Here is a 27,097-nt window from a genome sequence, read left to right as displayed (position 1 = left end):
ACTAACCTAAGGACATCACACGCATCCATGCCCGAGGCAGGATTCGAACCTGCGACCGTAGCAGTCACGCGGTTCCAGACTGAAGCGCCTAGAACCGCACGGCCAAACCGGCCGGCTATATCACTATCCCACGGCTTATGTCGCCTCAGTGTAAAGTTGTTAGAAAGGCTGTAATGTTGGTTGTCTCACTTCTTATTTGGAGTAATGAGTAATAATCCATCCCACGTTTAAAACTACTACCGACTCTACTGATAGCTTCCGTTCGGCTGTTCGCGCCACAAGTCGGCGGTCTGTTGTGAACGGCGCCCGCCTCGGCAGGTGACAACAGCTGGCGTAATTAGCGGTCTTCCGCCGGCGGGCAGCACGTGGGTCCCGCGCAGGCTGACAGCTGACAGCGGAGCGCGCAGGCGCGGCCGTATCGCTATTTGAAGAGCCGCATTCCGAGAATGACGACGGAGGCAGCCAGGGAATGCTGCGACGCGGCGATAAGCGCGACACAGCGGCCCGGCGCAGCCCGCCACACTCGCTCGCTGCTACCTGCCGGGCGCGCGCGCTGTCTGTCCCCTAGAGACGGGCAGACTCCATGCTTGGCAACGAGTTCACTGCTGATCGTTCTGTTTTGGGAACCGGTCATTTTTACTTGTTCACCGTTCATTTGTGCTTGGTATATGGTTCTTATGGAAAACTGAAAACTATAGTTCAATTCTTTTATCTTGGCGGTTCGCGCATGCCCGTCCACACGCGGGAGATTGCTGCGTTGCCAGTTGCACGCGCCAAGAGAAGCAGCGCCATAGTATAGTATAGTTCGCAAACTTCCGAAGTAAGAGTGATTTCAGGTGTGCCGCAGGGGAGTGTCATAGGACCGTTGCTATTCACAATATACATAAATGACCTGGTGGATGACATCGGAAGTTCACTGAGGCTTTTTGCAGATGATGCTGTGGTGTATCGAGAGGTTGCAACAATGGAAAATTGTACTGACATGCAGGAGGATCTGCAGCGAATTGACGCATGGTGCACGGAATGGCAATTGAATCTCAATGTAGCGAAGTGTAATGTGATGCGAATACATAGAAAGATAGGTCCCTTATCATTTAGCTACAAAATAGCAGGTCAGCAACTGGAAGCAGTTAATTCCATAAATTATCTGGGAGTACGCATTAGGAGTGATTTAAAATGGAATGACCATATAAAGTTGATCGTCGGTAAAGCAGATGCCAGACTGAGATTCATTGGAAGAATCCTAAGGAAATGCAATCCGACAACAAAGGAAGTAGGTTACAGTACGCTTGTTCGCCCAATGCTTGAATACTGCTCAGCAGTGTGGGATCCGCACCAGGTAGGGTTGATAGAACAGATAGAGAAGATCCAACGGAGAGCAGCGCGCTTCGTTACAGGATCATTTAGTAATTGCGAAAGCGTTACGGAGATGATAGATAAACTCCAGTGGAAGACTCTGCAGGAGAGACGCTCAGTAGCTCGGTACGGGCTTTTGGTGAAGTTTCGAGAACATACCTTCACCGAAGAGTCAAGCAGTATATTGCTCCCTCCTACGTATATGTCGCGAAGAGACCATGAGGATAAAATCAGAGAGATTAGAGCCCACACAGAAGCATACCGACAATTCTTCTTTCCACGTACAATACGAGACTGGAATAGAAGGGAGAACCGATAGAGGTACTCAGGGTACCCTCCGCCACACACCGTCAGGTGGCTTGCGGAGTACGGATGTAGATGTAGATGTAGATGTAGGGAGAGCGCGCAGTTTATGATGCAAAGCCACCACGGCCGCGTTAACCCTTTCGCTGCTACAGAGACGTGCTCCCCCGCATTCCGCGCTGTGAGCGATTTTGTCATCACTGCACTGCTCGCCTGTGCAGCCACATGGCGTTTCGACTGCTTTGACACACTTTATCATTCGAATTCACAAAAACTATTTGGTCCAAAAATTTGATTTTTGCACATCTTCTTTATTGATACCTCCCCCCCCCCCCCCCCCTCCCAGCCATAAATGACTTAATTTTGTTTCGATGTTCAACGCAGTTATTGTGCAGCATTACATTGCACGAAATTTTGAACAGTTTACGGAATTAAAAGTCCATAGCGTATAATTTCCGTATGGTCGATTTTAGTTGCCACTAGAAATTTCAAAAAATTACATTCATATGAAAAAATTTCATGAAGTAAGACTCTTACATATTGTTTTTAAATTTGAAAAAATATTTAGCACCGAACAATGTTTTAGTTGCCATTAGAAATTTCAAAAAAATGCATTCAAACTAATATAATTCATGAAGTAAGACACTTCGATATTGTTTTTAAATAAAAAAAAAAATATTTAGCACCAAGCAAGGTTTGAACTCAGAACCATTCGCTGAGCAGCCATTAACTTAAACCATTACGCTAACGTAGCTCGTCATTCAATAGATTTCGCACATGACTTTAAAATATCACGCAAAATACCGACAAACACTGTTGGTGTGATTATGAATTACTCACGTTTCGTCGAAGTACAGTAGGAAATAAACAGTTACCACTGTTCTTTATTGCGAAAAAGCGGTTAGTGAGAATAATACAAACACCTTTCCTTGTTATCGCCTGAATTAGGAGGCTTATTGCTTGTTTGGTTTAATTAATTAATAGAATATGAATCAATTAGTATAAAGAATGTTTTTTCCAAACTTTCTATAAAAGAAAGTCTGCTATCAAGACATTGCTTTTGTTCAGTTACTTTATTTATGACTGACCGTTTGCAAAACTGAAGACACTCGTCCGTGCTCTGCACTGCAGTCGAGCTCTGGCGACGTCGCTCTCTGTTCATTGGCTGACTGTGTTTTGTGACGTCAGATGCGCAGAACGAACCTAAGCTCGGCCTGCCGTCGTAAATGACGCGCACTTTAGTAGTCTAGGTGACTGAAGGATGGGGTGGAGTATAGAGTACAGAATTCTTACACACTTTTGGAAGTAATTTCTCTGATTCTGCATAACCTCTCGTTTAGCCAACCGTAGCCTTGTGTGGCTGATCACAGGGAAATAATATAGGGTGGCGCACGGAAAACCGGCCCCGAGTACAGACTGCTCGCCAGTTACGGACGATGTGTTGCCCGTTACGAGCAGATGCAACAAACAAACATGTAATAATTAGTCACTGAAGAAATAACACGAACACGCTAATCCAAGCAACAATTGCGAAACAATGGATGACGATGTGTAGAGAACTGGAGAACATGAAAATCTCACGCGACCCGCATGCGCTATAGCGCATGTAGTCTTGTAAACCTGTTGGTGGCTGTTTCCCAACTTAATAGACCACAAGTGTCCTGTATAAAATTCTTCGTTTCGACTTCCACTACATAGCTATGCTACGTTGTAAACAACAATCGTTTACACCCTATATATACTTCACGTTGTCTCTGAGTTCGTAGGCGAAGTAGAGACGTTATGGAAGCATAAAATAAAATGTGGTTTTCTCATACTTGCGTCACACGCTTAGTAAAAATTAGGTTTTTATCTTGCATTATTAAAGTTAATGCAGCAATAATAATAATAATAATAATAATAATAATAATAATAATTAAGTTCGCAGTAATAAAGTTTTTGGTTTGAAAGCTCCTTCTGAACAAATGTTTTTGAGATAATTAAGTTAAAATGGCTCTGAGCACTATGGGACTTAACATCTGTTGTCATCAGTCCCCTAGAACTTAGAACTACTTAAACCTAACTAACCTAAGCACATCACACACATCCATGCCCGAGGCAGGATTCGAACCTGCGACCGTAGCAGTCACGCGGTTCCGGACTGAGCGCCTTAACCGTGAGACCACCGCGGCCGGCAGAGATAATAAGTAAATACGATTTTATTGCAATCTATGTCTTTTCAAATGGAGAGACACCGCTTTTCCTACTGAGCCAAAATGATCCACAACCCACTTTTTTTTTTTTTTTCAAAGAAACCAAATTAGCAGGTAATGCAAATTGGAAAAAACCAAACTTAAAAATAATTAGAGCCTTCCTAAATGCAATGTTTTGTATATGAAAGATACACGAAAATCGTTTTATATGAGTTTTCTTACACTAAAAATTAAGCAAATTATTGTAAGTTAGCTGCTAAATCAAGTCGATGAAACCAAAAAATTTATGAATAACAAAAAAACTTGCCTTATTATAAGTATGTCTTCTGCTGTTCATAGATATAATGAAGTGAGCTGATATGCCCTTTTGTTACCTGAAAGATGTATCTATTACATACAACGTAATTTTTATGTAATTTATGTAACTATAAAATACTTTTTGATTACCAGTCGTGGACGCTGAATAGGCGGAACCAAGTGCAACAACAGTTTGGAACACACGTAAAATGGGCGAGCGCAGTGAACGAAACGAAGAACTGGATACTGAACTAACTGGGAGCAGTCGGCAGTGGAACTGAGACAGGTGGTCATGCGAAGAACGACGAGTGCGGCCGAGACTGAGACGAGCGCGCGACCGAGGCAGGAACGAGAACTGCCCAAGTGACCGCCGCGACCGAAGTGAACTAGAGAACTATGAACCGATCGTTCCTTGGTCGTTTCGTTCATCTTCGTGAACTGTTCCTTTGCACCCTTTCTCCACTCCAGAAAAAAATTTGACTCAGTCATTCGGTGACGCCTAAGACCTGGGGAAGACACGGAAGCCGGTCTGTACCGTTGGGCCTTCATGGCATGTTTTGACGGTGTTTGTTTTTTCATTTGACTCAATACCACTCCTACGCTTATTTTCTAAAATACAATCGTATTTGAGTTCAAGCGAAATTTGAGAGTGGGTCGAGGACTTTTTGGTAGGGAGGACACAGCATGTTATCTTGGATGGTGACTCGCCGTAAGTTGTAGAAGTAACTTCGGGTGTGCCATCGGAACCTTATTGTTCATCTTCTATATATTTATCAGCTTGCAGCCAATATTAACAGTAATATCAGACTTTTTGCAGATGACGGAGTTATCTATAATGAAGTACTGTCTGAAAGAAGCTGCATAAATATTCAGTCATATCATAAAAAAAATCAGAAAGGGATGGAAAGATTCACAACTTGCTTTATATTTTTAGAAATGGAAAACTGCATACTTCACAAAAAGAAAGAAAAACGTAGTATCGTATGACTACATTACCATTCAGTCACAGATGCAATCGGCCAACACACACAAGTTCATTCGTGCGACCCATTCTGGAATATTGCGCAAATCCGTATAATCGTATGAGATACGGCATATGGAAGGTATACACAGAAAGGCAACGCGTTAATCTGACCCATGGGAGAGTGTCACAGAGATGCTGAAGAAACTGAACCCACAGACTCTTGAGGACAGACGTAAACTATAACGAGACAGTCTGTTAACAAAGTTTCAAGAACTAGCTTCAGAGGATGACTCTGTGAATATACTATATTCCCCTACGTATAGCTCATATAGGGATCGTGAGGAGAAGATTAGTGTTATTACGGCACGCTCAGAGGTATTCAGACAACCATTCTTCCCGCGCTACAAATGTGAAACCGTAATAACTGGTACAATGGGACATACCCTCTGCCTTGCACTTAACGATGGCTTGCAGAATATAGTTATAAATGTAGATGTAGAGGTAGACGTTACTCAGTGTGTACATTGAGCCACCAGTAAAGGAAACCAAGCAAAAATTAAAGTTCAGGAAGAACCGGAAAAAGCTTTGAGGCTTGTTGATGACATTGTAATTCTCCCAGAGACGGATAAAACCTTAAAACAGTAGTTGAACGATTTGAGTAGTGTCTTCAAAAGATATTATTAGATGAACATTAACAAAAGAAAATCAAGAGTGTTAGAGTGCACTCGAAGTAAATCAGGCGATGCAGAGAGAAATAGAAAATTACTAGATTAGTTTTGGTATTTGGGCAGTAAATAAGCGGAAGGTGGCTGAAGTAGAGAGGATAGAAAATGTAGATTGACTATAGAATAAAACCATTATCGAAAAAGAGGAATTCATTAATCTACAGGGGGCTAGAATGACAAGTTCAGATAATTTTATTGGTGACTGAGACCAGTCTACTGAACATCAGTATATGTTTCATTTGCAGTGCACTAATTGTATCTTTTAGGCGTAGTATGTTTTCAGGTTGGATAGTACTCTGAAGTACATATACATGAGACAAGAGCAAGCAGTTAATGTTTACTTTCCCCTGAGCAGCGGGTCAGGTGTTTGATGTGGACGCTTTTAGCCAAAACGGGTAGTCTATACTGATAGGTGTAGTTCACTTACTGATGCATTTACGACTGTGCAGAAAATACCATTTAGTAATTATGTGGCATGCTCTGGGAAGTTCTAACACCCTGTTAAGTGCAAGGAAGTTATTTGTGAAGGTACTCTTGAGGAGAGTATCCCTGTACGGAAGCGAAAAGTAGACGATAAGCAGTTCAGACTAGGAGGGAACAGAAGCTTTTGAAATGTTGTGTTACAGAAGTATAGTGAAGATTAGATGTGTGAATCAAGTAGATGCTGGTGAGGCCTGTCGATACTATTTGTTTACTAGAATTTCCAGTGCATTAAGTTTCAGTTCGTAGCGACCTGAGAGTCAAATTACTATATTTGTTATGTAAGTTTCGTTATTCTATTTAAAATGTTTCATGTACTGATATAGTAGTTGAGCTACTGAGCTCAGATGTCAGTTTTGATAGCTGAATCTCTGTCCCTATACAAACGGGAGCATTTCTTAACATCTTTGGTTGTTGTGTACTATAACGAGAAATATATCGTACAGAAATAATTCTTTCGCAGAACAAAGGCTAATGAGAAGTATGTGTCAACGGATCATTATTACTTGACATTAATATACACTCACTCATTCGGAAATATGTAATGTATTCTTTGGTTGATCTACTAAACGCGAAAGCACGTTTTGGAAATGGATCAAACATCTTACAGAGGCGACGTCTGTACATGTTCGTAGAAGCACGTAATATGTGCACCGTCTGTGTGAATAGGAGTACATGTGATCCAGATTCTGCGCACATCAGCGGACGTATCTGGCAACACTGGAGTGAAACACCACTTGAGTGCCTAAAGAAGAAATAAAACTAGATGCACACTGACGCCACTTAACGAACTTCCTCATTCCACTTAATGCCGTACTTGAAATACGGGCAAATGAATTCAGAATGAAGGGAGGAAATTACATGAGCAGGAAACTACTGCTCCGAATTTTTGCTACCAGTTTATTAAATGGAAAATACTTGTTAATTAATTTGTGATGTCAGCAAAGCTAGGTAAAAGTTTCTGAATTTAATTTACTTTCACAAATTACGGCTGCTTCATTAAATAACTCAGGCGAACACATTCTGAGCTTCCTCAATTAAAGTTCTCAGATGGACATGTCAAATGCAAAATAGTCTCAACGTTCGTAACTCATGGCTGGGAGAAACGTGCAAATAAAGTTTGTGAAAGCAACGATTATAGGACGACAGATGGTTGTCCGTAATTTTCTTGGATTAAATACTTGGTCTTCCACTTCCGTCAGTTGTCGGCAAGAGCAGATTACAGTCAGTTGAGAGATAAGACAGAAATAATGCTAAAGAATAAAAGAGACTATGTTGGGTGTCTTCAAGACCATTTAGAATCATTACATAGCACAGTGACTCTCATATTTTATTCAGCTAAGTAAGTGAAACAGTTTTGATGATGGCAGCTTATTCTTGTATCCGCAGGAAAAACAAAGTAATTCTGTAACCGAACCGTTGGCGTTCTCTAATAAACGACTTTGGTTGACCTATAGGACTAGAAACATTGCACCTTGTCTTAATATCACAATATCATTACCCAGATAATGTGGCGCGAATGATGAGAGAGATAAATCCTTTAAACGTATCATTCAGTATCAAGAATATCGTATTAAACTGCATTATTGCATACACTCCCTGACGAAAAAGTGAAGCACTCAGATGGCGAGGAGGAAAACGAAATAAAACTTCACAGATTTATGCAGTATGCGATTACAAAAGCGAGTTAGATTTACAAAGAACTTAACAGTACCAGCCTACTTATTAGTACGACGTCACATCCCCTCTGCCCATATGCAGCACTGATTCGGTTAGGAAGAGCGTTACAAAGCCGTGTTATCCTCTCCTGAGTCGTGTTTACCCTCAACTGTTGTAACTGGTCCTTGGAGTTCTTGCATGCTGGCACTGGGACGGAGTTGACATCTGAACCTGTGTTACACATGTTCTATCGCGGACGGATATGGAGGTCTTAACAGCCAGCAGAATATCTCACCATTAAGCGGACAGTTTATAGACACACATGCCGAGCGTCGAGAAAGCACAGTCACCTGCATCGTAATATAATGTTTGCTATTCATCCTTTTTGTAAGTGATCTACAAAATACATACATTATTTTTCTTCTTCCAAGGGTGTGTGTAACATCAGAAGACATGCGTCATAATGAAATAAACGTAAAAACAGCCGAATCTCACCGATTCACTGAGATAAGCTCCAACTTAATCGCGCAGAAATACTTACGAATATGAGTATAACTGAATCTTATTTCACTGAAAGAAATAGAATAAAACTCGTAATTCGTGCACGATAACCTTATATTTCAGTTGTTGTCTGCTCTATTTGCGATAGGCACTATCCATGCCACGTAAAGCTGTTGATTGGCCCGATCTTACATTTTATTCGATTTTCTAATACACGAATATGTTTGTAAATGTAATTATTTTTCTTCCAGAAGCGAGTGTGTCGCACGTTCTTGCCATTTGTGAATCATATGTAGCAACATATGTGGATTTGGTTTCGTTTGTCCTGGGAAACAGTTTTATTGTTTTTGACGTTTTATCGTCGCGTTTGTGTGGTTTTCCCTTCAAGTACAGGTGTGGTGGCTTATTAGGCATGCTTAATAATACAGATATTACATCCCATTCATGTTTACTATGTTCCATCTTTGCTTATTTGGCTGAAAGTGGAGCGAACAAATCTTCGCGTTGTTAGGTAGATTCAGATGGTCCCTCTGAAAAAGGTCAGCTCTTTTGGTATTAACTAGAAATTTTTCCTTATTAAAGTAAAGCGACAATCTTCAGTATATATCTATACGTTACAGGAGAATCGTAAATAAACTGTCCTGTAATGCAGCGTTCCGTACCTTCCAGGGTCCTTGGGAAACGAAAGAATGACAAATTTGTTGTCAGTTTTTAGGTGGTGTAGATTTTTATCACATTTACAATCTTCCTATTGCATAAATTACACTACTGGCCATTAAAATTACTACACCAAGAAGAAATGCAGATGATAAACGGGTATTCATGGAACAATAATATTATACTAGAACTTACATTTGATTACATTTTCACGCAATTTGGGTGCATAGATCCTGAGAAATCAGTACCCAAAACAACCACCTCTGCCCGTAATAACGGCCTTGACACGTCTGGACATAGAGTCAAACAGAGCTTGGATGGCGTGTACAGGTACAGGTGCCATGCAGTTTCAATACGATACCACAGTTCATCAAGAGTAGTGACTGGCGTATTGTGACGAGCCAGTTGCTCGGCCACAATTGACCAGACGTTTTGAGTTGGTGAGAGATGTGGAGAATGTGCTGGCCAGGGCAGCAGTCGACCATTTTCTGTATTCAGATAGGCCCGTACAGGACCTGCAACATGGGGTCGTGCATTATCCTGCTGAAATGTAGGGTTTCGCTGAGATCGAATGAAGTGTAGAGCCACGGGTCGTAATATATCTGAAATGTAACGTCCACTGTTCAAAGTGCCGTCCATGGGAACAAGAGGTGACCGATACGTGTAACCAATGGCACGCCATACCATCCCTCCGGGTGATACGCCACTATGGTGATTACGAATACACGCTTCAAATGTGCGTCCACCGCGATGTCGCCAAACACCTATGCGACCATCATGATGCTGTAAACAGAACCTGGATTCGTCCGGAAAAATGAGGTTTTGTCATTCGTGCACCCAGGTTCGTAGTCGAGTACACCATGGCAGGCGCTCCTGCCTGTGATGCAGCATCAAGGGTAACCGCAGCCACTGTCTCCTAGCTGATAGTCCGTACTGCTGCAAACGTCGGCAGATGATTGTTGTCTTGCAATCGTCCCCATCTGTTGACTTAGGGATCGAGACGTGGCTGCACGATCCGTTACATGCGGATAAGATGCCTGTCATCTCGACTGCTAGTGATACGAGGCCGTTGGGATCCAGCACGGCGTTCCGTATTACCCTCGCCGATTCCATATTCTGCTAACAGTCATTGGATCTCGATCAACGCGAGCAGCAATGTCGCGATACGATAAACCGCAATCGCGATATGCTACAATCCCTTCCATTTCAGTCGGAAACGTGATGTTACGCATTTCTCCTCCTTACACGACGCATCACAACAACGTTTCACCAGGCAACACCGGTCAATTGCCGTCTGTGTATGAGAAATCGGTTGGAACCTTTCCTCATGTCAGGGCACGTTGTAGGTGTCGCCACCGGCACCAACCTTGTGTGAATGCTCTGAAAAGCTAATCATCCGCATATCACAGTATCTTCTTCCTCTCGGTTAAATCTCCCGTCTGTAGCGCGCCATCTTCGTGGTGTGGCAATTTGAATGGCCAGTAGTGTATTTAAACGATAGTATTTGCAGTCGCACGATAACGTATTCAGAAGTGTCGCTTGCTGGCCGCTTGGTGCGCTGCTATCACAGTGGCTAAGAGATAAGTGACGGAGTATCGCTGTTATGTTGGACTGTGATGTGGTCACGAACTGCTTAGCAGTTCTGTAAACGAGACATGGTTCTGCCTCATCGCGGGCTGCCACAGTTTACTGCGGCTCGAGTAAAGCCGGGTCCACATACGCAACGAAAGTATCGCCCCAAGTCAAGTAAATCCGGAGTGCGCTGTGGGCTACTGTTCACACAAGACGTCACAAATTCTTCGTAACTACGCAGTTTCCAAAATTGGGTCACCTGCCTCAGCTGAAATGATTTGGGCCTGCGTTAATGTTGTGGCGCAAATTGTGGCATTAGAACTGAGCGAAGACTTAACAACAAATAAACCGAAATGCAAATGGATCCTTATGTGAATATCGCGCAGAAATTATATGGGAGCAACAAATACGCTCATAAAAGAATTAACATTCGAAGATGAAAAGTCATTCGTAAACCAATTTCGGATGTCGAAGACGAATTTCGAGTACTTGTTGAGCTGTGTATCAAGCTTAAGTGATTTCAGTACTTTTTTATGTTCATTCAGGTAAGCATTTCGAATGCTTCGAATTTTTAATTTTGTTGTAGCTACATCAATTTGAGGTACATATTCACGCATACTGTTTACTGTTTCAATTAATGCAGCATCTCTCAAATTTCTGTCTTTGTCTGATTCGCTTTTGAGGTCCCAAAGCCATTCTCGTTCTTGATACACCTCCAAGAATCTCATAATTGTCGCTGTTGTCCAGTTTTCCGACATATTAATAGCAAACGCGCAAACAAAAGCACCATGTGCGAACGAATACGCACTAGAAAGGTTTGGATCCAGCCGCGAGGTAGCAATCGAATGACGTCATTCGATTATGGAGAAGGCAAAGTGGCGCAACGAAGTAGAACCAAGTGCAACTTTTTGTGGCGTGACAAAAGTCGCGCTTCTTAAATGGCCCCACCGAAAACTAAGAGTTCACACATGCAACTACAAAGCAACTGCAGTTCGCGATTAGCAGTGGCGGTACTTTTGTTGCCTGTGTGAGCCCGGCTCAAGACGCCGCTGGCGCGCACGCAGAAACAAGCGAGAGTGCTCGGGCCGGGCGAGCGGGTGGTCGCTGGCCGGCGTATCCAGGCCGCGCGGTGACATCAGCGGCGGTCAGTCGGCTGTCGGCGGCCGGCGCGCGCAGCCGCGGACCAGCGCAGCACCGCACCACGGCGCCCGCCATGGTGGGACTCCGGCACGCGGCCGACGCCTCCGCCCTCGCCGGCTGCAAGGTGGGTGCCGCCGCGACGACTCGGCGCCTTCCCTCACACGCTGGATGCGACCAACCGCTGCCACAGGTGCTCCGACGACTGCCGATCGTCGTTTCACTGCTCAGGAAGCCGTGCACACTTGTGACGCGTTACTAGCTAGTAGTAAGCCGTTTCTCTGCTTCCTCCAACTCAGCTGCTTACATTCAGTTTGCATCCCGTTTCAGACAGAACAGCTGCCACACCTCCGGTTTAAATGACTGGTCGATAACCATTTTTATGACTTCCGTGAATCAAACTGTTAACCGTGTTAAGAAATAACACGTCTCTCTGTAACAGGTTGGATAGCACCGGAAATTCTTCTAGTGCGAGATTCCATAGATCACTTCCAGTTGTACCTATAAACGTTTCGGTAACGTCAGTGCAGTCTTCAGTGGGTTGCTTGTTAGGTTAACCGCATGCATACTGGAGTACAATTCCTGTCACTAGCTTGTTCGCGCAGTACGCTGTACAGAAACGTGTGCTAGTTTGCAGAGTGTAAAATAACCACAGTTGTGTCTGTGAATTGTTATGTGCAACAAAATGGTTCAAATGGCTCTGAGCACTATGGGACTCAGCATCTGAGGTCATCAGTCCCCTAGAACTTAGAACTACTTAAACCTAACTAACCTAAGGACATCACACACATCCATTCCCGAGGCAGGATTCGAACCTACGACCGTAGCGGTCGCGCGGTTCCAGGCTCAAGCTCCTAGAACCGCTCGGCCACCTCGGCCGGCTGTGTGCAACACAACGCACAAAATTTTGTGCTGACGTCTTCTGCGCGAACAACTGCTTGACATGGCTGTTTACACTATTTGCTACGAAGCCCTTGAGACAGCTCGCGTGTGTCAGGAAAATTTCTAGCGACAGCTTCTGTCGCAATTGCTGCAACGACGATGGTTCAGTGTCTTTTTAAAAGGAAACCGTGTTTTCCGATGGCGCATTACTAGTTAGTCCCACGTCAATTTTTCCTTTCCTCCATCTCAGTTCCCTTGGCTGGAAACTTAGCAGAATATGCATCCCTACTCACAGACAAGAAGTATCACACTTATGGTTTACATGAACACTAGATAATTTCTACGAATATTGTGGATCTTATTTTTATCGGTGTTCGCAAAATAGTAATTCTTTCAGTAAAATGCTGTATGGTATGGGAAATCTTCCTCGTGTGAGACGCTATAAATTTATCTGTATTTCACCTACAAACATTTAGTGCATTACGTGCAGTCTTCATAGTGTTGCAAATTTTCGCCAAATTCGGGCCGACATGAGCGTGTTTGTACAATACATCCTAGAGAAATGTGTGTCAGCACGTTTACGGAGTGGAAAAAGTTCACAGTTGTATATGCGAACTGTTACGTGCAGACATTAGCTATAAACTTTTATGCTGACGTCAGCCATGTGCACAATTGTATAAAACAGCGGCAGTGAGTTGGCTATATGTACACGCTATTGCACAGACATAAACTGAAATGGTCGTTTCAAATATCTAAAGACGAGTGGCTACTCATATTAATTGTTGTATTAGGAATATTTACCTCGATGCTTCATAATAGAACAATTAACTGTATAAAGACGAAGAAAGTTTTAGAAACTGTAAAACCCGCTCAAAAATAACTAAAAGTCATCTGGTGTGTAAGAAACAATCTTTCCGATGTGAGTGAAAACACAGTTAATTGCATATGAAAAGCTGTAAAATTAACTGTTCTGTGTACTGTTGACACAACACACTGACTAATAACACGTGAGATCATATAGAATGTTTTATGCCCTTATTTCCAAAAATAGTTATCCAGTCATAATGTTCGTAACAGGCATTATCAGCATAGGGCTTAACTTTCCGTCGCGTGTCGTAAGCTTAGCTGAATATTCAAACAAACATCAATAATTTCGTAAAATCTTACATGTTACGGCGATGATGTGCTCAGGGCTTTTCCAGAAATTGCTTAGCAATGCCGAACGTTTCTTGGAGGTTTATAAATTTTGTTGTACAAAAGGAACCAGAATCTTTAGTAACATTTACGAGGTAGCCATCGAAAGGATTCGGAAATCCTTAGTCAAACAACAAAGTTTTGCGGTCTTCTGAAAATATTTAGTTGCATAGACACACTAATTTAGCAACTTCTTTAATAAAATTGTTTGCGTAATGTAAAAACTATATATTCTCGGGAAAGTGTTGAGAAGGCGCTTTATTCTGATTTATACGTTGTGGTCTTCAAAGCTTCCTCGTTCTTGCACAAAGTTTCATTCATACTAAAGTTCCTTAAGTGCATGTACTAAGCGGACCGTTTTTTAATACTTCAGAGGAAAGTCTAGTAGTCTCAACCATAAAACTGTCAAACTGGACAAATTTTTTCAGATCTCATCGATGCTAGAATGCAGAAGGTGAAAATGGAGTCGTCGTGGTGGGATGTGTAAAAATTAAGAAAGAACTCACCTCTCAAACAGTTAAGAGGTAGTGCAAGTACTGAACACCGAGATATCATATGAAATTTGAAGCATCAAACTTTAGACTTAAACTGTTGTGACAAATGGTTTGTTTGTCTTTCATACCAATACAGAACTCAGGTTGATACTGAAGCTAAATTTCTGCAACGATATTGCTTTTTTTAGTTTGATAGTGTGTTGACTACAGACCTGTACCGTGTTGAGTATAGAGCGTCAGACGTAATCTAGATTAGATTCGACATCAGAAATACTATTTTGCAACGGATTCCACGCGACGTTTAGTCAAAGATGGGGCGATTCCCTGCCTTGCTAGATCGAGGCTGCATTATAATTGTAGAACACTATAATCATTATATTTAAAGATAGCATTTTTCGGTGCACAGATAATTGTAAGGCACTTGTCTCATTCTTTTCGTTAAAAATTTTTTTTCTGTGTTTGTTACTCAGTGATCTATACTCTTAGACTACAAACTGTCAGACGGTCCTAGCATTATAATTCCTTGGTAATATCAATCAATAAAACTGCTCAATTTATTGTATCTTTCTAAGTCCACCATGATATGCAGGGTGGTGAGTATTCATAACAATGATTCAGGAGCACAAAATATGTGTTCAAAAAGATTGTGAAATATGCAGAGAATTAGCAGCGTCTACTTCTGTTAGTAAACTTATGCCCTCAGGAGTAAGACGTTTCCCAAAGGACTGGGGTTCACAGCCAGCTTTAGACCATGCGTAGAAATCCACATTTGTAGCCACTTTAGCGTCAACGTCAGTTCATAAAGTACTTCTTCAGGCACATGCAAACAGTATACCCGACTTGCTCCACCTCTTCTAGCCGTTTGAACCACTGATCCACTTAACACTGTGTTACCCAGACTGACATCAGTTATCGTAGTCGTGTTTGAAACCCTAGAAATAGTAGCTACATACTCTGCAACAGTATCTCCTCCAAAACCTGAGTCTTATGCGTGCTCTTCTGTAACCGCTTCCTAATAGCTCAATATACGATCAACCAGAAATTCATCTGCCTTGGAACTATGCGACATCAATGTCGTGTTTATTATAGATACAAAATAAATATTCACGGATATTAATATGATACCTATAACTATAATAACAAACAAAAACCAAGACATATATACCTGTTACATTCTCGTGACTGCATTAACTGACTTCTCCATGTCGCGTATCCTCAATACCCAACTTACCTGAGAACTGTGAACGCAAATATTGAATATTATCTCAGCGGCTAACATTTTCTAGATGATTTGTGAAACAATATTGTCTGCGGTGTTCGTTCTTCATTAGAAACATCATTGCAGAGTATATAATCAGAAGAATTGGATGTAACTAGGAACTGAATTCACGGCAATCTATTTGCTTTCATGTGCGGCGTGAAAAAAAACTAGCTACAACTATGCTTACAAATGACTCACATATTGATTTTATACTTTATAATGTACGGTGTGTAATTGTGAATTGAAATTACCGTCGTTTATATAAGAAGGTGTCAGAAGATTAAACCCACAGGTCACGAATGGTAGCTGAACAAGAAACCAGATCTGAGGTTGAGTGCCTTAAAGACCGTCGGTAAATATTCATATCATTACTCACATATTCGCTGATATCTCAATCCCATCATTATCGAAACACACAAATAGTACTTATACTTATCAGAGAAAAGTCTGTGAGTGTATTAATACCAGTGAAATCGATTGTTTGTAGCGAATAGAGTAATAAACAGCATTTAAGACCAGTAGTATATAGGCCTATTTTTACCAGTGTCAATCAAAGGGTTAAACTGCAGATCCCACAATGACTGGCTGGACACATCATTTCAAAGTTAGGAGGAAGATAACGGTATAACACCTCAAATATGGGCATGCCTAATAAAACACCAACCTTTGAGTTGACGACAGTTTTACAACTGATTATGAATGTCGTTTATGTGAAAATAAATTTCCGTTGTGCCTGGTCAAAGGTAATAGTAACTTAAATTATAAATGGTGTTGAGAAAAGTAAGCACTTCGTTGATTGCCAAGTAGTCTAGCTTACTCGGGTATATCCAGTTAGCATACTCGGGTATATCTGGCTCTTCGTTATAGCTTTTTTACTATTGCTATGTATCGCAAATATACTCCTCAGCGTAACAGGCGGATTATTGCGTCTTTCATGTATCTTTGTCTTGTTTTCCATAACTCAGTGACTACTGGAAGGGAATACGTGACGTTTCTCTAGTAAAAAAAAAAAAAGAAAATGATTCACCTGATATGCGAGACACAAAAGGGACACGGATATCAGGTAATTTTGTAGGCAACCCACAGAGTAATGAAGAAAGCATACAGAACAGAAACTGCACCCAGCAATGATTGCGTAGTCGTATTACTTCAACCTAATGCCCTCTCAGAACCGTAGTACTAGTCTGATGCAACAGAAGAAATTGGAATACGTGACACAGTAATCTCCAGTAAACAAGGCTCATTGGAGCAAACACACATTCTGAAAATTTTTCGCTGTCGGTTCATTATTGAGAGACTCCAGTTAACGATTCCGGTGAGCAGGAATTGTTTACGTCCTAATGAGATAGCTATTACGCTTTTGAACGTGCCCGATTACGGTAATCCGAGGTGGTCAGCGTATCAGACGCGAGGGGCTATAGAAATAGGCGCACCCATCACGGAAATAACATGTTTTCTGCCGTCGGGTCTGATGGATTTCTCTAGAGTTGCTGCTTGCGTCGTGTTGCAAGTCGTAATTCGCCGTAGCAGAACAGTGACAATGAAGCTAATCTGAAACAAAATGTTGTTAACGATAATATGATTATAAGAATCATAGGTGAGCTAAATTTTTAGAAATGATGCATTTCTGACAATCTGGATCTATGATATATTGTGATTTAATGTGCGTCCAACATTTTTTTCTCCGTTTCTTTATTGAAGTAAATATGGTATCTCCACAAGTAACTTAAAAATACTGCCACAATACTGGTGCGAAATATGCTGCGTTTCGGAATGATATGACTCAGCTACCATCGGAAATCGATTGAATTTTCTCATACTGAGAGTATTGAAGAGCTATCTCTTTTGATTGTTAAAAACCATTCGAAAGCCAGGATCGTACAAAATATTTTTTTTTAATGCTTCGAATGGCGTTGAGCACTATGGGACTGAACATCTGAGGTCATAAATCCCCTAGGACTTAGAACTACTTAAACCTAACTAACCTAAGGACATCATACACATCCCTGCCCGAGGCAGGATCCTAACGTGCGACTGCGATCGTAGCGGCCGCGTGGTTCCAGACTGAAGCGCCTAGAACCGCTCGGCCACATCGGCCGCCTTCTTATTAAAGACAACCGGTTTCAATAGTCTTAGCGGTCGCCTTCAGGTCTTAAACTTTTTTTTTAAGTGAAACCTGTTCATTTTACGCTGAACCACATGCACAAGATGTCCAGTGGCTAAAACTCAGCGATATTGTAGCGACGACAAACGTTTATAATGTGCTGAGTTTTATCTACTTGACATTTTGTGCATAAGGTTCAGCGTAAACGGAACATGTTTTACTAAAAAAAATGTTCAAGACTTGAAAATGACAGCTAAGACTGATGAAACTGTTGGTCTTGAACAAAAAATATTTTGCACGGTCTTGGTTTTTTAATGGTTTTTAACGATCAGAAATTGGAATGAAAATTAGGATCGTGTCTACCACAAGAAGGGCTGTGAGTCGACCTACCATGAGCCCATTGGATCGGTTTCTAATGTCTGCACGGATGCAGAGCTACAGTTTAACCAGGGATCCGAACAACTTGTCGTTCCTGATGGCTGTTCATGTCGTTGAAAGTTGAATACTAGATTAAAGGCAGGCTGAAAATTTCCTTGGTCCGGCCGGGATTCGATTCCGCGACAGTCCGGTTTGCAGGCAACCTTCTCCGCTAGACCACTCACCCCCGACGTGCTACTTGATAAAGTGTCCCAGACCGAAGAAATGCTTTTCTACCTGTCGGGCATTTTATGTTATGGGGCGAAGATGAGAAATTTTGGTTGCTGCACACTGAACTCCTTTCTGATCCACTGATAGTTTTAACAGTGGATAATAAAAGTCATTTTTCCCTCTAGCGTTGTAGTAGGGACATCACTGTCCTCAAACTGTGATAAACTATTTATGACGAATTTCACTAGCGAATATATTTATTACAGTGCAATAATTACTTTCTTTTAAAGTGACGAGTCACCTCAGAAAATTATCCCTTTGAGATATTGTTGAGTGAAAGTAAGCGAAATTGTCAGGAGAGAAGATGAAGGCAAAGGTGCCGAGTTCGAGTCTCGGTCCAGCACACAGCTTTAATCTGCCTTGAAGTTTCATGTCAGGAGGTTGATGTGTTTGTTTCCAAGATTATAAACCATACGAAAATCAAAATTAGCTGAATTTAGTCGTTAGCTCAGTAATACGCTTCTTCCAGTTCCAGTTTACATTAGTATGTAAACTCAGACATTTTGAGCATTCTAGCCTGTTTACTGACTTCTGTTCATGTACTACATCAATTGTTGATATGAGTGTATTTGTTGTATAGAACTGAATGTAGAATGTTTTCAGAGAACCACGTAATAATTCTTTAAAAAATTACATTTACCAATTCTCTTGTTGCTTTCTCAATAAAGGGATTCATTATAACACTAGTATCGTCTGTAAAAGATACCAATTTTGCTTGTTGAATGTTAAGTGGAAGGTTAGTCACATGTATGAGAAATAGGAGTAGATCCAAAATTGAACCCTGTGGTACTCCATTTGCATTTTCTTTTTACCTCAGTCACTAAAACTTTCTGCTTTTCCGACACGGTCTGGATTATTCAGCACAGAATTTTCCGTTTGTTAAGTATAATTCAAATCAGTTGTACGTAAAACTATCAGTTCTGTCAGTAACATGGTCTACACAATTAAACGCTTTGTAAAGGTCACAGAAAATACCAACTGACGATTTGTTATAAGGCTTTTATTGTCTGGTGAGTGAATGTATAAATAGCATTCTCAGTCGAGCAACCCTTTTGAAATCCGCACTGTGATATGCTAAGTAAATTGTTTCCACTTTACACAGAAAGCAGATGACGTAACTGCTACCGACTACGTGTGGTTGCGTTAGCTAATCATTTGCACGTCTGAGATTGTAGCACATTTCATGTCAGTTCGATGTTTGTTGCGTGCCACTTTAATGAAGTCCCAATTTTAAGGCCAGCAGTGCATCCGATTAATTCAAAATTACGTTATTCGAACCTGATTCTGATACTGTGATGGACTGAAAATCTTTAAATGCAGTTTGTTCCTATTGCGTAAAGCTGATTTACTCGCGCGTGTACGTGCGTTGCTGCGGCCCCTCTGCTGAGACCGTGGATCGTGGAGTGGAGCAGAGAGCGGGTTTGCCCGCAGACCACGGTGAGACCTTGGCGGCGTTATGCCCCCGGTGATTTGCGAGTGCGCCCGTCACATATAACATCTCCAGCGCGCGCCTGACAGCGGCGTTTCATAGTGGGTGGCAACCTATCTCGCCTTTTGCGCATACCTGCGCGTCCTTGAGGCACGGGGTAAAAAAAAAAAGCGACGACGCTGCACGAGTTGTTCGGGAATGCAAAGTTATGAGATTCTGCTTCCCATTCACGTTGTTTGCCTGTAATATTTTCGCGCTCTTTCTTTCTTTCGCTGTTCACATTCTCCATCACGTACATTTGAAAACAACTACAGCGGGACACAATACACGACGCCGAATGCCGGTGAAATGACTATGATTACGTTGCTACGGTTAGGCCGGTATTACACTATCAAATTTCTTTCTCAAAGAGTTGATCAAAGATGTGATCAAATATTCCGTCAGATATATTTGACGTGGCGCTAGAAGGGGTATTACACTGCTATCATATTTTTCGTCAAAGTTCAACATGACTGACAACAACTTGTTATTAACCGCAGCAGTTGCATGTACCACAACTGGACTGTGTGCATATGCGGAAGAGAAGCGGGGAAAAAAAAGGAAACATACCTGGGTGAAGCCGTGGGTTTTACGACGACACGATAAAAGCATTCAACAAAAATTGTTACGTGAGCTTATAGTGAAGGATGTCAAATCGTACATCAATTACTTACGAATGAATGAGCATACATTTCTGTATGTGCTCAATGAAGTGTATCCTCATATCACAAAGGACAATATTCACTTAAGAACTGCTATATCTGCAGAAGACGGGCTCACCGTAACACTCCGATTCCTTGCAACAGGAGAGGGTTAGGTTAGGTTAGGTTAGGTTAGGTGTGGTCTCGTCTCCAATCTTCGTAATCTATTTTTATATTCAGCGTGCCTCACGTTGTAAAGCGCCTCATCAGCTTCGTACATCTCTATTAATTTTGTAGTTGGCGCCACACACCAATTGTATTTACCCGCAATGTTTATAAAAACACTACAGACGACAGAATGCTGCGATGCTACCGCTCCATGTGGTAACATATCACATTGCAGTGAACAGAAGACAAGCGACTTCTCTGATCAAATCTACAGCGAGCCCCTAGATTTGATCAAATATTGGACGACATTTGACAAAGTTCCCTATTACACCATCAAATATCTTTAACGAAGATATTGGACAAAGAAATTTGATGGTGTAATACCAGCCTTAGCTATAAAGCGGATGTCGCGTCTGGCATGAAGAAAAGTTAGTTTAAAACTTCAGTGCACAGTGTTGACGATTCACAATATATATGACCCGACTTTCCGATTTCTATGCAATCGTCAGATAACTAAAACAAAACAGGCAGCCTATTGATAGTAACGTAGGGAGAATATAAAATGTAGATTGGCAAGGGCAAGAAAAGCGTTTCTGAAGAAGAGAAATTTGTTAACATCGAGCATAAATTTAACTGTCAGGAAATACTTTCTGAAAGTATTTGTATGGAGTGTAGCAATTGGAAATTTGTGGTAAGATCTTATGGGACCAAACAAACCGCACGACTGGATTCTAGCGGGGGTATGCAAGTGAAATATGGACGATAAACAGTTTACACAAAAAGAGAATAGAAGTTTTTGAGATGTGGTGCTACAGAAGAATGCTGAATATTAGATGGGTAGATCACGTAACTAATGAGCTGGGGAGAGGAGAAATTTGTGGTACACATGGCCGAAAGAAGGGATCGGTTGGCATGACACGTTCTGAGGCATCAAGAGAGCGCCTATTTAGCACTGGAGGGAAGCGTTTGGTGTGAAGAGAGGGACATCCAGAGATGACTACAGTAAGCAGATTCAGAGGGATGTAGGTTGCAGTAGGTAGTCGGAGATGAAGAAGCTTGTACAGGAATAGCATGTAGAGCTGCATTAAATCACTCTTTGGACTGAAGACCACAACAACAGCCCAGACAACATCACAGAGATTTCATAGCTGTACACGAATTACGTATCGGTGTACTATATTCCTCGTTCAGCCACACTCTCGAAGTCACTCTTAGTAGGGGAACTCGTTTGTGGAATAACGTCCCACATTATATTAGAGAACTAAATAACACCTCCATCTTCAGAAGACAGGTAATGACACATCTACTAAAGCAACAATAAGATTACCATTATCGCTGTATGCACTTTTTATCCTTGTGTATCCGTCTTTCCAGCCCGATATTCCTCATTTCCCGCTCCTCTTACCCGATGTGGTCTATGAATGTGGATATGAAACAATTGTAACAAGCATATCATCTCATATTATCTAATGGAGAGAAAAAATATTAAACTGCTTCTGCTGCTTTGGTAAGGGCAAATGATGAAACTGTTTTTGGTCATTAAGAACACTCATGGTTCCTAATTGGTATTTATTAGTAGCCAAATTTCGAACAATGTTAGTTTTATACATTTAGTTTCACTACGGAGAACGTCACATTTAATATAATAAGAATGCCATTCATTCGGAGCGTGTTCAGCATCGTTCTTTTTCAGTCTCTAACTCCTTTCATGCTAGTCAGTCTAGTAGCTACAGCCGTGCCATAATTTGCCACACAGATTGCAGGAAATCCTATAAATTACACACTGTTCGAAAGGTTGAGTCTTGCCTTTACTGTTAAACAGAATGTGGGCAACACTATTCCCAGAATAAAAAGCTAGTATATATTTCCTGGATTGTAATTTTCTAGTAAGAACCTCTGACGTCCTACCTACATAATAGTCTGTGCCATTATTCACTTGTACTTCCTACACTTTTAATATTTGAGTATAAAATAATAGTTATTTTTATTATATTATTGCATTATTTGTATTATATGGATGAAGTAATTGTAATTGTCACAGTTTATTTGAACCATCACATGTCGTTCGTCACATAGCTATTAATCATTTTAATTCGTTCCCTTCGGAACGTTGCCGCTTTTTAAATACATCAGTGTAATTTACAGCTGCCTAGCGTATAAATAAAAGTGCAAACTAATTCACAAAAAGTTATACATAAAAGATCACTGACAAAAAAATTTGTTAAATTGACAGTTACCTAATCCCTAAGGCTCGCTGCTGAAAACCGTGTAACGTATTCGATGAAACTGGAAGATTAGCAACTACCACAAACAGGAAAAAAAGATTCACATGGAATGGTGCGCAAATGTCGCAGAAATCGATATACGTAAAATAGAAAGAACTGGAGGCTTATGACATTGTTTACGGGGTAGATCCGTAGGGATTCAGTCACCTAAATCGAAAAGGTTCTCTTTACTCATGGCTAAAAAAAATTCTCGCGCTTCCAACCGTGTCCAGTGGTTTAAAATCAACGAGCTTTCAGCCGATTTCTTGATGGCCATTTTTAAGTGGTGGCTGTCGAATGATTGCTGTTGTCATCCTTAAGTAGCCGCGCTGTCTTCAGTGACGTCACTGATGATCGTTCCAGCGCTATAAGTGGTTATGTTTTCACTGCGGGCATGCCACGCCCACCTCAACTTTCCGATGGCTGAGTTCCAAGCTGTGCTTAGACCTTGGAACCTGGCCATCTGAAAGCTGAAGCGGGCGTGGCAAGCGCGGAATGAAAACATAACCATATATGACTCTGAAGCGAGCACCAGTGACGTCACTGAACACAGCGCGGCTACCTAAGGATGGCAGCGGCAATCATTCGACAGTCACCACTTGACGATGGCCGTGAAGACCTCGGCCGAAAGCTCGTGGATCTTAAACCACTGGACACGGCTGGAAGCCCGGGAAAATTTTATCAATGTACAGGGTGGTCCATTGATAGTGACCGGGCCAAATATCTCACGAAATAAGCAAACGGATATCAACTGCGTTTTTTAAAATAGGAACCCCCATTTTGTATTACATATTCGCGTAGTTCGTAAAGAAATATGAAAGTTTTAGTTTGACCACTTTTTTGGCTTTGTGATAGATGGTGCTGTAATAGTCACAAACGTATAAGTACGTGGTATTACGTAACATTCCGCCAGTGCGAACGGTATTCACTTCGTGATAGATTACCCGTGTGAAAATGGATCTTGAACAATTGCGGAAAAGGTCATTATCGTGTTGATGTATGGCTATTGTGATCAAAATGCCCAAAGGGCATGTGCTACGTATGCTGCTCGGTATCCTGGACATCATCCAAGTGTCCGGACCGTTCGCTGGATAGTTACGTTGTTTAAGGAAACAGGAAGAGTTCAACCACATGTGAAACGTCAAAAACGACCTGCAACAAAAGATGATGCCCAAGTAGGCGTTTTAGCTGCTGTCGCGGCTAATCCGCACATCATTAGCAGACACATTGCACGAGAATAGGGAATCTCAAAAAACTCGGTGTTGACAATGCTACATCAACATTGACTGCACCCGTACCATATTTCTATGCACGAGGTATTGCATGGCGACGGCTTTCAACGTCGTGTACAGTTCTGCCACTAGGCACAAGAGAAATTACTGGACGACGACAGATTTTTTTCACGCTTTCTATTTCACGACGAAGCGTCATTCAGCAACAACAACAGTAGCGTAAACCGGCATAATATGCACTATTGGGCAACGGAAAATCCACTATGGCTCCGACAAGTGGAACATCAGCGACATTGGCGGGTTAATGTATGGTGCGGAATTATGGGAGGAAGGATAATTGGCCCCCATTTTATCGATGGCAGTCTAAATGGTGCAATGTATGCAGATTTTCTACGCTATGTTCTACCGATGTTACCACAAGATGTTTCACTGCATGACAGAATGGCGATGTACTTCCAACATGATATATGTCCAGCACATAGCTCGCGTGCGGTTGAACCGGTATTGTATAGCATATATCAAGGCAGGTGGATTGATCGTCGAAGCACCATACCATGGCCCGCACGTTAACTGGATCTGACGTCGCCGGATTTCTTCTGTGGGGAAAGTTGAAGGACATTTCCTATCGTGATACAGCGACACCGCCTGACAACATGCGTCAGCGGATTGTCAATGCATGTGCGAATATTACGGAAGGCCAACTACTCGTTGCTGAGAGGAATGTCGTTACACGTATTGCCAAATGCACTGAGGTTGCCGGACATCATTTTGAGCATTTATTGCATTAATGTGGTTTTTACATGTAATAACGCTGTATCAGGATGCGTTCTCAGAAATGATAAGTTCACAAAGGTACATGTAGCACATTGGAACAACCGAAATAAAATGTTCAAACGTACCTACGTTCTGTATTTTAATTTAAAAAACCTACCTGTTACGAGCTGTTCGTCTAAAATTGTGAGTCATATGTTTGTGACTATTACAGGCCATCTATCACAAAATGAAAAATGTGGTCCAACTAAAACATTCGTATTTCTTTACGTACTACACGAATATGTAATAAAAATTGGGATTCCAATTTTAAAAAATGTAGTTGATATCCATTTGACCTATGGCAACGCCATCTAGCGGGCCAACCATAGCGCCATCTGGTTTCCCCTTCAAGCTAGACAAGTTTTGTTCTTTGTAGTTTTTTCGTTTGACGCTTATTTAGTGAGGTATTTGGCCCGGTCACTATCAGTGGACCGCCCTGTATATCGCAGTGAAACTATGCATTTGTATATTTATTCACGGTCATTGGACACTTTCTTTTTGTTGAGGGTGAACTCTCTGTCTTGAATTTAAGTGTTTATGCAACTGTGTTGAATGCATTTGGTGTACAATACTGTCTTTTGTTGCTGATGGTATATAATAAGCTGTGAAGCAAAAAACGAAAAAAAATTGTAACGAAATTTATTTTTGAACGCAAACCTCCAGCACAACAGGACTGTCATGAGACCATAATGCCTTTGTGCCTTTCACTGGAAACAACCAGACAATTAGGTCAAATAGAAAAGTAGGAAAGGAAATTAAATAGGAAAATCTTGTGACCAAAACACGGCTATGGCAAATAGAAATTAAGTAGTAAGAAAGAAGTTTATGAAAGAACAGAAATAGAACGAATATTAATAAGATGGAGTGCGGAACGGAAAAGTTGTATTCTATGGACACCTATAAAGGGTAGACGAAAAAAACAATGAGACGAATTTTTAACTTTTTTGACAGCAAACCAAAAACATCAATGATGCAAACCAAAGAAGTTAAAACAGACCTGAGGAAAATGTAAATAACGGAGGAAGAAGTAGGAAAAAGAGAAAAATTGAGAGCAAAAGTAAAAAGTTTCAAGGACTTTGAGGAGAAATCAAAGAAAAATAGAGACGCAGCATGGACAGAAGCAAGGAGAGAAAAACACAGAAAAAGAATGAAAAAGTACTGGAAGGAAAGAAAGGAGACATTAGTTATTTCATGTCGTCCTCAATAGACCAAACCCATTAAAAAGTGTAGTTAAGGTAATGCCGAATTAGCAGAGAAGGTTCGACACAGTGAGAAGAAGGTTCCGAAATGGAGAAAAAGTAAGACGGGCAGTGGCACTCACTTGGGAGCGCCTGCCCGCGGTAGCGCCAGAACATGGCCCAGGCTACCTGTGACCCGACGTGAGAGACTTCCCAGCACGCGAGTGTAATGTCGCCTGTCGGAGCTGGCGCCGCTCGCTAGAGTGCCAGTTTATGTCAGCCGCACCCCGTATCTCACCCGTGTCGCAGGTGCCCCTGGGCGTTAATTTATAACGAGGTGGCGTCCTGGTCGGAGGTACTCAAGCTTTTATCGAAATTTCACAAACTTTTAATAATGTTACAGGGCATAACGACTACCACTGACGCCGAAGACGCTGAAAATTCAGTTGCATTACCTGCAGTCAACAACTTTTAATAGGGGCACTGAACTCACAAAACTTCACACTTTACGTGCGACCTTTTTGTTGCAGGTAATTACTTTGCCTTTTTGTGACAACTGTCAGGGTTAGCTCGTCGAGCGCTGGTCGCCGCAGAGAGGTAAAACCTCGCATATTAGTTCTCCCAACTAGGTGCTGCTAACTGCAGACGATGACAGATGTTTTGCGAGTTGCTTCATGCCTACTTGTTTGTACCGATGCTGTAGATCCTGGTTTAGGAAATACGCATACTCCGCTAGTCGATTAAGTTGACGTCTGCGCGCCTACTGGAGCTGGATGTAAATGCTGCTTCCCACGAATGATGTTCAAGTGTTCCAAGCATTGCGATACTATGCGACATGAACTTCCGCAGGAACCATGTGACCGTTATGTAAATTCTGAGCGCATTAAGACTAGTTTGTGACTGTCCA

At 41.7% G+C, this 27,097-nt stretch overlaps 1 protein-coding gene across 3 annotated transcripts in view; it reads left to right on the top strand.

Moving 5' to 3' along the window:
• LOC126272437 (tensin) overlaps window positions 1-27,097 on the top strand; it is a 2,382,193-nt gene that overhangs the window by 1,877,457 nt on the left and 477,639 nt on the right. The window contains exon 1 of one of the 3 annotated variants that reach the window (XM_049975311.1): window positions 11,882-11,970. The exons of the other annotated variants lie outside the window; for them this stretch is intronic. Within the exon in view, the coding sequence (XP_049831268.1) occupies window positions 11,920-11,970 (51 nt within the window). The 5' untranslated portion in view covers window positions 11,882-11,919. Of the gene's footprint in view, window positions 1-11,881; window positions 11,971-27,097 lie in introns of those variants that run through there. 3 annotated transcript variants of the gene reach the window in all.

Source organism: Schistocerca gregaria, chromosome 5, assembly GCF_023897955.1.
Source record: "Schistocerca gregaria isolate iqSchGreg1 chromosome 5, iqSchGreg1.2, whole genome shotgun sequence".
Classification (NCBI taxonomy): Eukaryota; Metazoa; Arthropoda; class Insecta; order Orthoptera; family Acrididae; genus Schistocerca; species Schistocerca gregaria.
This window is presented reverse-complemented; position numbering and strand designations above follow the sequence as displayed.